This window comes from Monodon monoceros, unplaced genomic scaffold (genome assembly GCF_005190385.1).
Source record: "Monodon monoceros isolate NGI ecotype Baffin Bay Population unplaced genomic scaffold, NGI_Narwhal_1 Super_Scaffold_8, whole genome shotgun sequence".
Lineage (NCBI taxonomy): Eukaryota > Metazoa > Chordata > Mammalia > Artiodactyla > Monodontidae > Monodon > Monodon monoceros.
Window position 1 is genome coordinate 10,395,823 of NW_021703785.1, and position 12,528 is coordinate 10,408,350.

Below are 12,528 nucleotides of genomic sequence, written 5' to 3' on the forward strand. Positions count from 1 at the left end.
TTATAATGATCAATAGGTAATTTTAAAAGACGTGATTACATTTAATATCTGTATCTGACTTCCTTATTCAGTAAGGAATGGAAGGCTACATCTTTAATGTAAGAAGAAAGATTTCAAACCAATAGCTAATGTACCCGTTGATGTTGAAACACTCAAGGCATTCGAGTTACTCAGGAATAAAACGAGTATACATCATTGCCACTACCTTCAAAATAGAATCTTTGTCATCAGAGATTTTAGAAAAAGATAATTAGGGAGGGACAACTAAAAGTTAATGAGCATCATGCTAAGTATTTAATATCTCATTTGACACTGACAAACACTCTTTCTTTAAGAACTGCTATTATCTCCACATTACAGGTGAGGAAACTAAGTCCAAGAGAGGCAAAATAATTTATCCTAAAATAGTAGCTAGGGATCAGCAAAACCAGGGAGAAATCCAAGTCTCTGGAACAAAAGCCTGTGCCCTTAAACATGAAACTATACTGGTAGTTCTAGCCAGTAGAACACAACAAGAAAAATAAATACTGGGCTGACCAAAAAGTTCGCTCAGGTTTTTCCATAAGCTCTTATGGAAAAACCCGAACAAACTTTTTCGCCAACCCAATATTACATCCCATACAAAGGAAGGCAGGGAGTTATTATTAGAAAATGTAGTGGTCACTTTAGTTGATTCCTCAACATGTATTTCACACCAGAAAATTAGTCCGAGACAAACACGACAATCCAATTCCCTTTGCAGTGACTGGTTTAGGAATGGGATGAGTTCTTTCTGGTCAATGAGAACTGAGAAGTAGCTGGTTGGGTAACACTTGGGAGATATTTCCTCACTTCTTAGGGACAGACACAATATGGATTTGACTCCTAAAACGTCTACAGCTATCCTGCTATCACAGCCTTCTGACAAAGCACAGAAGAAAGCAAGGCTAAGGAACTACAGAGAAGCGACATTAGAGGCACTTCCTGAGCCTTGTCCTTTCCGTTCTCTGAGCCTCCTGTTCAACAAAGATGTGTCAGTTTGAATAAGGGTTTCTGTTACTTGTACCCAAAAGCATCCCAAGTGACTGAGGAGGTTTTATGATTGCCCTTTTTGAAATCAAGTAAAAAGTTATCACAATGGTAGAGGTGGACCTGAACCAGAGTAAAGTAAGAGGAGGGTCAAAGATCAGAAAGGTGAATCCTGACCAGTGAACAACATTTGGATCTAAGGAAAACAGGCATTTTGACCAAAACTAAATGAAAGATTACTGAAAGAAACTAAATTTTTTTCTTTACTAGATTTTCCTCCAATCATTAGCAGTTAGTGAAACAATTTATTATACCAAACCACAATGCCAACAAAATAATTTTAGCTTCAAATAACATGAAGCAATTGTTTAACACAACTTTTAATGATTCATTTCTGTCAATAAAAGTGTTTAGGAAAAGAATGATTACAAAGGAAAATAACTCCGTGCTAAGACAGTATGTATTTATGTAAAAACTTAATTCACTTCATTTACAGTCAAAGAAAAATTGTTATTGTTTCTGACATTAACTGTTCTCTTTTTCTAAAATACACTATCTTTTTACTATCCAAATACTATGGGTACATATTATTAAAGTTTTTTCCAAGTCATAAATGATGAAAGCATAAAACCCATGGAGAAATTGGGAAAATAAGACCAGCAGCCAAAGCAAGCAGCACAAAGGAAGTGCTGCCGGCTCCTGGGTTTGGAGGCAGAAGAGTACGTGAGCACACCCATGACACAGCAACATACAGCCACACCCGGAGGCCGACTTTGGACTCCATTTCCCAGGCAACAGTGAAAACACGACTGTGAAGCCAAAATGTGAAGAGCCAACCACTTTACACCAGCTCTGGTGTCCGGGACCTCTTCAGCAAATAAGCAGAAATAGCTTCGGTTCACTTTTGCCTAAACAAGATTACACTTTGTCCAAAAAGACCAGTATATTTTGTTAAACGTTATAGGTCTCTGGTGGTAGCAACTTTACGGTAAACTGGCCTACCAGATAAACGATAACTTCAATAGAAAATAAATGTACCAAAAATAAAATAATTGTTTGTTATATAGGTAATACGTGCACAATTAACTACATAACTGAACTTTTCGCCCACATATTTTATGAATCTAACTTCTTTCCAAGTTCTAAAGGGTAATGAATTCAACAGTAATATAAGAGGAGGAGGATTCTAGGAAGATGACAGAATAGGAAGCACCAAGAATCTCTCTCCCCACCTAGACAACAGTCACACTGGCAGAATCTGTCTGATATAACTCTTGTGGAACCTTCAGAAGAAGGCTTGGGGGTAACTGTGTTAACTTGTGGTCAACTTCAGCTTTAGCATAGCAGCAGCTCCCCATCCCCCACTCCCAGCCTCCTGGGTGCAACTGTGGGTGTGTTCACTGGAGCAGCCTGCACACAGCTTGTGGAAGCCAGGGTGGGCAGAACAGAACCCTGTCCTCCAAATACTAAGGATCTGTGCTCCGACTGCTAACTGCTGCTTTTGATCACAGAGATGCAGACAGAAAGGCCGGCAGCCAGCTACTGCACCTCCCTCATTGTCGCAAGCACCTCCCCCTCTGACTGGAGTGATTTCCAGGAGATTTAAGGGTCTAGTGCTTCCCTAACCACGCCCCCCACCTTCATTTCCCCCGCCCCCTTTCAGGAGCTAGGCCTTAAAGGCTAAGACATCCAAAAATAACTGCATATACAAGGAAAATTGGAAAGTGACTGCACATGCCCAGGGAAAGTCTAGGAAAAGACCAGAGAACACCTTAAGTTTACACCTCAGGCTGATCATTGGCACAGAGGCAGCCTACGATAATCAGAAAAACAAAAATGATAAACAAAGACAATAACATAAACCACTAAACCCTGAGGAAGGAGGAGAATCTGATTTCCAAAGTTACCACATCATTGGATTGAAATGTCCAGTGTTCAACCAAAAAATCGGAAATCATACAAATAAACAAGAAAGTATGGCCTACTCAAAGGAAAAAAAAAAAAAAATCAACAGAACATATCCCTGAAAAAGACCTAATGGCAGATATATCAGACAAAGACTTTAAAACAACTACCTTAAAGATGCTAAAAGAACTAAAGGAAGATGTGGAGAAAGTCAAGAAAAAAATGTGTAAACAAAATAAAAATATCAATAAAAAGACAGAAAACCTAAAAAGAAATGAAATTCTGGAGCTGAAAAGCACAATAATTGAAATGAAAAACTCACTAGAGTAATTCAAAGGCAGATCTGACCAGACAGAAGGAAAAAATCAGTCAACATGAAGACAGGACAACAGAATTATCAAGTCTGAAGAACAGAAAGAAAAAAGATCAAAGTAAAGTGAACAGAGCCTAAGGGTCCTGTGGGGATACCATCAAGTAGACCAACGTATACATCGTGAAAGTCCCAGAAGGAGAAAGAGAAAGAGGCAAAGAGGATATCTGAAGAAATAACAACCAAAAACTTCCCAAATTTGATGATAGACATGAACATAAACATTCAAAAAGCTCAACAAACTCCAGATAAGGTGAACTCAAAGACCCACACCAAGACACATAGTCAAACCTTCAAAAGCTGAAGACAGAATCTTGAAAGAGAGGAACGAATTTTCAAGTACAAATAAGATTATCAGCAGATTTCTCATCAGAAACTCTGCAGGCCAGAGGCAGTGGGCTGATATATTCAAAGTGCTAAAAGAAAAAAACCCATCAACCAAGAATCCTAAATCCAGCAAAAACGTCCTTCAAAAGTGAGGCAGAAGTTAACACCTTCCCAGATAAACAAAAGCTGAAGGAGTCTGTGACAACTAGACCTGCCCTACAAAAACTGCTAAAGGAAGTCCAGCAGGGTGGAACGAAAGGACACTAGACAGTACTAAGAAACCACATGAAGAAATAAGTATCTCAGTAAAGACAAATACATGGACAATCATAAAAGCTAGTATTATTGTAACAATAGCTTGTAACTCCACTTTTTGTTCTCTATATGATTTAAGGGTCTAATGCGTTTTCAAAATTATTAAAGTGAAAGCTAGTGTCATCTTAACTTTGTTTTGTTTTCTACATAATTTAAGAGACTAATGCATTTAAAATAATTATTGGTTTATAGTTTTGGACATAGACTGTATAAAGGTGTAATTCTGTAATGTCAACACCTGCACCCAGGCAATCGCTGATCTTTTTTCTGTCTTTTATACTTCCATCCTTCCTAGAAATTACAAATAAATAAAACTACATTATATAGTTTTCTCTAACTGGTTTCTTCCTCTTAGCATGATTTTCTTTTTAGGTTTATGCATGTAGATGCACGTATCAGTACTGCATTTCTTTTTATTGCTAAACAGTATTCCGTTGTATGGATATACCACATTTATTTTTCTACTCACCATTTGATGTACATTATTCTCCCAGGTGTGTGGTGGTGTACCACTGTGATTTTAGTTTGTATTTTTCTAATGATTAATGATGTTAAACATCTTTTCATGGACTTATTTGCCATTCATATAACTTCTTTGTAAAAGAGTCTACGCCAAATCTTCTATTTTTTTTTAATTCGGTTGTTTGGCTCATTTTTTAATTCTAAGAATTATTTATACATTATAGATTCAAGTCCTTTATTGGACATGTATCTCTGAATACGTTCTGCCATTTGTTATACTGTTTTATAATATTCTTGATGGTGTTTTTAAGAGCAGTTATTTTGCATATATTTTAAATTCACTATAATAGAAATTTTAAATGTGTTTTCAAAGAGTAGTGAATAAAGAGAAGAAATAGTCACAACATAATATGAAATTTTAAAAAGTAAAATTCAAACGACATTTCCAGTATGACTCTAATTATGTAGGGTATATACTACAAGTATGGATATGTATAAACATACACACATATACACTTGGAATGGAATATATTAAAATATTAAAAGTGGTTATTGTGGGATTACAGGAAATTTTTATTCTTTTATTTATTTTTTCTTCTTTTATTTTTTAAAACTTCTTCAAATTCTTACCAATGTTAAGTCAGCACTCTCTGAAAATAACTAGAATACACTGCTTAAAGATCAAACCAGTTCATCATTAGCTATACTCAGGACTTCTGAAATAGTCAAGATCCAAGTAACACCTGAAGGTAAAGGAATAAAGATATGAATATTGTATTTACCAAAAAAATAATAAAAATATTATTCATACAAGGTATGATTCTGGCTTTAAAGCAAAAGCTTAGATCTCTCCTACACACACATCACTCCAAAACAGCACAGTCCAACAAAGCTTGACAGAAATACTACAGCAATGATGGAAAGGTTCTTTCTGTTACCTGATACAGTAGCCACTGACCATGGTACAGTAGTGGCTGTGGACCACGCCAAGTGTGGGTAGTGACTATACTGACACTGACATTGAAATGTGACTGAGAAACTGAGTTTTTAATTTAATTTTAATTCAAATAGGCACACATGGCTAGTGGCTTCCACACTGGGGAGCACGACTTTAGGGGGAAAACAAACAAACCAACCAGATTCCTGGCTCTACTGACCATTTTCCTCCTCCTTCCATTCATTCAGTAATTTACAGAAATTCAATATCCTCTCATCTCTCCCTAGACAGTCACCAAATTAACTTCAAAAAAAGATCATACATTAAGCTTTTTGTACTTTCCCTTGAGGATAAGAACAAATGAAAAGTACTGGTTACTTGGGATTCGTCCCAAGTTCACAAGAATGGTTCAACATATGCAAATCAATCAATGTGATACACCACATAAAATAAAGACAAAAAACACGTAATCATCTCAATAGATACAGAAAAAGCATTGGACAAAATTCAACATCCATTCATGATAAAAACTTACCAAAATGGGTATAGATGGAACATATCTCAACATAATAAAAGCTATTTATGACAAACCCACAGCCAATATACTACTCAATGGTGAAAAGCTTACGGCCTTCCCACTAAAATCTGGAATAAGACAAGGATGCCCACTCTCGCCTCTTCTATTCAACATAGAATCTGAAGTCCTAGCCACAGCAATCAGACAAGAAAAAGAAATAGAACGTATCCAAATTGGAAGGAAAGAGGTAAAACTGTCATTATATGCAGATGACATGATACTATTATATATATAGAAAACCCTAAAGACGCCACACAAAAACTACTAGAACTGATAAACGAATCCAGCAAGGAAGCAGGATACAAGATTAACATACAGAAATTGGTTGCATTTCTTTACACTAACAGTGAAATATCAGAAAGGGAATGTAAAAACAACAGTATCTTTTAAAAATCACACTCCCCAAAATAAAATGCTTAGGAATAAACCTGACCAAGAGGTGAAAGACTTATACATTGAGAACTATAGAACAATAATAAAGTAAACTGAAGATGAATCAAAGAAATGGAAAGATATCCCAGGACCCTGAATTGGAAGAATATCGTTAAAATGGCCATACTACCCAAAGCAATCTACAGATTTAATGGGATCCCTATCAAATTACTCATGATATTTTTCACAGAACTAGAACAAATAATCCTAAAATTTATATGGAACCATAAAAGACCCAGAGAATTGCCAAAGCAATCCTGAAGAAAAAGAACAAAGCAGGAGGCATAACCCTCCCAGACTTCAGACACCACAACAAAAGCTACAGTAATCAAAATGGTGTGGTACTGGCACAAAAACAGACACATGGATCAATAGAACAGAATAGAGAGCCCAGAAATAAACCCACACACCTACAGCCAATTAATCTTTGACAAAGAAGGCAAGAATATACAATGGAAAAAAGAAGATCCTTCAGCCAGTGGTGTCGGGAAAGTTGGACAGCCTGATGTCAATCAATGAAGTTAGAACACACCCTCACACCATACACAAAAATAAACTCAAAATGGCTTAAGGACTTAAACATAAGACATGACACCACAAAACTCCTAGAAGAGATCACAGGCCAAACATTCTCTGACATAAATCATAGCAATGTTTCCTTAGGTCAGTCTCCTAAGGCAATAGAAATAAAAAATGGGACCTAATCAAACTTACAAGCTTTTGCACAGCAAGGGAAACCATAAACAAAACGAAAAGACAACCTACAGAATGGGAGATGTTTGCAAACTATGCGACCGACAAGGGCTTAATTTCCAAAATATACAAACAGCTCATACAGCTCAACAACAACAACAAAGACAGTCCAATCAAAAAATGAGCAGAAGACCTAAATAGACATTTCTCCAAAGAAGAAACACAGACGGCCAATAAGCACAGAAAAAGATGTTCAATGTCACTAATTATTAGAGAAATGCAAATCAAAACTACAATGAGGTACCACCTCACACCAGTCAGAATGGCCATCATTAAAAAGTCTACAAATAACAAATAATGGAGAGGGTGTGGAGAAAAGGGAACCCTCCTACACTGTTGGTGGGAATGTAAGTTGGTGCAGCGGTTATGGAAAACAGTATGAAGGTTCCACAGAAAACTAACAACAGAATTACCATATGATCCAGCAATCTCACTCCTGGGCATATATCCAGACAAAACTCTTATTCAAAAAGATATATGCTCCCTCCCCTATATTCATAGCAGCACTATTCACAATAGCCGAGACATGGAAACAAGCTAAATGTCCATTGACAGATGAATGGATAGATGCAGATTTGCAGCAACTTGGATGCAACTAGAGATTATCATACTAAGTGAAGTAAATCAGAAAAAGAAAAATACCATATGATATCACTTATATGTGGAATTTAAAATATGACACAAATGAACCTACTTATGAAACAGAAGCAGACTCATAAACATAAAGAACAGACCTGGTTGCCAAGGGGGAGGGGGCTGGAGAGGGATGGAGTGGAAGGTTGGGGTGAGCAGGCGTAAGTTTTAATATACAGGATGGATAAACAACAAGGTCCTACTCTATAACACAGGGAACTGTATTCAATATCCTATGATGGAGAAGAACATTTAAAAAAAGAATGTATATATATGTATAACTAAATCACTTTGCGGTACCGCAGAAATTATCACAACATTGTACATCAACTGTACTCCAATAAAAATTTTTAAAAAGAGAAGTTCCGGTTACTCAGATTTTCTGAGTAAAACTACATTAGCCACGAATATATAGCCTGAGACCAATTTAGTTTTCCTTCTACCTAATTCTTCGGGAGTAACCTGAGTTTCTGATCTGTGCTCTTCAGAGCTGCTCAGTCACCTGCCATCTTTTTTCTAATCTTTATTCTTCCTCTTGAGGAAAAGTAAAAAGAAAGGAAAAGGACTTGACGTAACACAATTTTATCAACTGCCTCTCTAGCAAGTAATGGACTATACTTGCTAAGTAGGATTACTCTAGCAAGTGCACAGACATTCATAATAAATAATTCTGTCACTCAGAAGCATGAATGTCACAATGATTTTTCTTACTTGCCTGGGTATAAAGCATGTTTTCCCTTTTGCTTAGGTTATTAGGAAGCTAAAAGGTACACTTAGGGCTCACACATAGCTAACTCAATCTGTTGTTAATTCTTTCTTATAGCTTATAAACAAGTTTCTTATATACATATTTTTAACTGTTCAGGTTATTTCCTAAAGTTTAGTACTATAACACTTCTCGAAACATTTTTCCAGTAAGAAAACAAAAGTAATAAATACAAATTACTTGAACAGATTTCCTATAAGGTTTCAGAGTACTTTCTCCAATAATGTCCAAATTTTTCTGCTCATTTATTCTGTTTTAAATGATCTCACATACCTTGAATTTTCATCTTCTTGAAAATGATGTGCTCTTAATTGGGATGCCACAAACAAGGATGAAGCTATTGCCAATAACTGGTTTCTCTCATTCTCTGTTAACTGGTGTCCTGAGGGAAATCAATCAATCAGTCAATCAATCACACACATAATGCTAACATCTATATTACAGAGTTATTAGTCATTCAAACAAGTATTTTATCAAGCATCTCTTATGGAGCTAGTGTTGTACCAGACACTGGGCTGTGCCAGAGGGAAAGGAGGGAGCAAGATGGTTCAAATACCCCTGCTCACTGGAAGTTTATAGTCCAATTTGGGAAAGAAGATATTAAACAGATGCACAGAACAAAACAATTGCAAATAAGAAAACTACTCCCAGAGATCTCTGGGAAAAACTTAGGGCTCCTCATATCTGCTTCTCCTTATCACTCCCCACCCCAAATTTTACTTCTAAGGAGAGAGAGGATAAAATGAGGAAAAGGAGTGTTGCCGGTCAAGGACAGTGGTTGGGCCATGTTTTCTAATGTGAAGGACTAAAAGAAAATAATAAATACATGATCCTCTTGCCTCTATACTTACAGTCAGGGTTTGAATCCCAGTCAATCAACCAAACAACCAATCGATTTCTCTCTCCCTCTTTAATTCACTCTTCTTACCATAATACAGCTGGACCTGGGGGCAGTGGTCTAGCCTGACAAACCCAGGGAAGACTCCCTGGTCTGGCTGAGTGTGGTGCAGCGGGGAAATCTGCTCTATGTGCATAATAATTCCTCAAGAAGTGTGTGAATCAAGGCAGAACTGGATACTCCAGGGTGTGCCAGCTAACACATCCCCTTGAGTGCTCTGTAATCTCACCACAACTTCTAACACTATTTATTTACTACCATGCTATATACAGATAATAGAGTTTATTAGATGGTACAGTATAGGCAATTTGAGTGCTGGATCATCAGCACTAAGATGTTACTTGTACAATTCAAAAAAGAAAAAACTATCAGGTAGTTATTTAAGTTTATCGGAAAGAAATGAAGTAATTTCAACACTATGTCTTAAAAAATTATTCAAAACAGAAATAAGACTAAAAATATTCACAACTAGAATATAAAGACTTTCCAGATCGGCAGCACATTTTTCTACGGAGAGGTGTTCCATGAAAATGAAAGGTGCAGTGTTTCATGACACTAAAGGATTAGGAAAGCCCCAATGACCCAGGGTTAGGAAAGCCCCAGTGACCCATTCTTCGAGACAAACCTAGGAGCACCATAAAATATAACACCAATGTGGGACGTCTCGTTGGTCTGGGAATTCAGTAACAGAACCCTCAGTGGCCTAATAAACCACATTCCCACAGGCTTTGAAAAGTTCCTAATCATCCCCAACACTGAAGCAGTGATGGAAACATTCCATATGCTTCCATAATAAACTATCCTACATGAGGATTACAGAAATTTGGTCTCGGTCTTCTCAAAAACATACCATCTACACAAGAGCTGTTCTCAAAGTATGGCCTGGGGATTACTGGGAGTCCCCAAGAGCCCCTTGTGAACCTAACTGGAATTATATAATTCTTCAGTAATTTCCTCAAAAAGTATTTTCTTCAGTAATTTCCCTTTTCGAGGAAATCTCTTTTCACATTGACACATGAGGGATATCTTAGTTGGGTATAGTACTCTTGGAACAAGTTCTTTCCTATGGAACAGATACTCAGTTTAAGGTTTTCTAATCTCCAGTTTATAGAGTCTGAAGATGATTTCATTCTACATTCTTTGCATATAACTTTTTTCTTTCTAGAAGCTGTAAGAAGTTTTTTGTTCTTGATAAGCCTAGAATAGTTACTCTTTTTCATTAATCCTGTCTGAAACTCAGTGAGTCTTTCCAACAACATCTCAAGTCTTTCTTAAGAACAGTGAAAAAAAAAATCTCCCTTATTATTTCTTTTAAAATTAACCTTTCCTTGTCGATTTTATTTCATGAAACCCTTACTATTTACACGTACAATCTCTTGGCACTTCTCTCTACATCTCTCATCATTTCGCACATTTCATTCTCTCTACCTTTCTGCTACATATTTTGAGATACTTCTTCCATGTATTTTTTTGGGTCACTGTAATTTTGTTCTTAGCAGTCCTTTCACTTTGCTGAAATGTTTCATTTCTAAAACTCACAGTTTTTTGTACTCCTGTAATACCTTTAAGTGTTCTCACAATTCTTCAGTCAGCACAGTCATCTCCCTCCCATACCTGCAGGTCTAAAACTGAATACTTGCTGTCTTCAGGGATTCTTCTAGGTCTCCCTCCCTAGATAGGTAATCTTCTTCCTTTGTATGCAAATGACTCTGCTTGCTCCCAATAGTCAGGTCAAAGTATAGGCGGGGGTTTGCTGGTAAATGTTTAATAACCAACTGGGATGTGAAGGAAGAAGTGCGGTAGTGTGCAGCATTTGCCAATTTCCTTACTGTAAGTACTTTCTCCAAGGCTGATTTCAAACCACCAACGTCACATCAAAAATGGATTAGGAAGAGATACACACAGTGGCTCTCCTGAGGCAGTATGACAGCCCCTGCACCTACGGAAGAGAGTCCTTGGAGAGGTGTTTCAATAGTCTACACCACCTCGTCCTTGAAGCCATCCTTGATTCCCCAAATTGCAACTAGTTTCTTTTTTCTCCGCTTCAAGACACTTTGCTTGTATTTTCACTTTAGCACTTCTTTTATTCTGTCCTGTAGTGTAGTTAGTTCTTTACCTGTTTATTTCCCTAATGATAAAACCACTTTAAGGACAGGGAAAATATATTATTTCTCTTTGATTTTCTTCTAGAGTCTACACCAATTATTTGTTGAATGATTTTAAAGACTGAATTTTTAAAGCCAACACTTCAGTCACATATTTACCACTTTTAAAGGTACAGAAATACTTGACTAAATTCAAAGGGAAAAAATAAAGAGAAGTGTAATTAATAGTAGACTTCTTGTGCTAAATCAAAGTTGTCTAAACATTCCACAACGAAGAGAAAGATAATTCTAATGATTTCTTTTGATGGGGCTGGTGGTTCAAGTGTAGCAAGGCAGCAAAGAAATAAGTCCAAAATGTCCATTCTAGGCTATCTGAAATTATACTTCTTAAAATATCTTCTTCTTCAATTTTCCCTTTATTTCAAAATCAAAATATCTACTTCTCCATTTTCCATTTATTTTTCAGAATCAAAGGAAAATACCTTTTCAACATCAGCATCTAATAAGTTGACGCGAAGAACAAATTCTTGTGTATTCTATTTTTAAAGTTTAGACACAATCATTTCAAGGTTCAGTCTAAGAGACTTTAGTAACACTGCCCTAGTCTACAAATAAACTTGGGATAATATACATATATAATAAAAAAATTTAATGCAGTCATAAAAACAGGCACTTGCCTATGAATAGTGTCTAGGATAGCTGGACAGATGGGAAGCAGATGGGTAATCCCAAAGGGGCAAAATGACTCAGCCTCAAACATATGGATAAGATCCTGGATTAACTTCAGTTGCCACTTCCTGCTGTCTCTTTCAGGCACATATATCAAACAATCAAAGATGATACAGTTTAATATATCTAAGACATGCTCTGGGGAAAAATCGGGAAGGAGAAATACAGTAATCTGAAGAAGAAGAACAAGAGGTAGTAGCCATTCAGAGAAGAAAGAACTGACATGAAAATAATATGAAGGAATAAAATAAGCAGTAGACATTAAGAATGGCAAATATAGGTGTGTACTTTTAAATTGTCATATCGTACAT

The 12,528-nt window shown here is 36.5% G+C and overlaps 1 protein-coding gene across 6 annotated transcripts in view; it reads right to left on the reverse strand.

Moving 5' to 3' along the window:
• The window catches only part of PCCA (propionyl-CoA carboxylase subunit alpha), a 353,831-nt gene that overhangs the window by 144,733 nt on the left and 196,570 nt on the right, over positions 1 to 12,528 (reverse strand). For all 6 annotated transcript variants that reach the window (XR_003791702.1, XR_003791703.1, XR_003791701.1 and 3 more), the window contains one exon: positions 8,759 to 8,867. Coding sequence is in view for 3 of the 6 variants with exons in the window: in XM_029210010.1 (XP_029065843.1) it covers positions 8,759 to 8,867 (109 nt within the window). In the remaining 3 variants the exon portion in view is untranslated. The remainder of the gene's footprint in view (positions 1 to 8,758; positions 8,868 to 12,528) is intronic.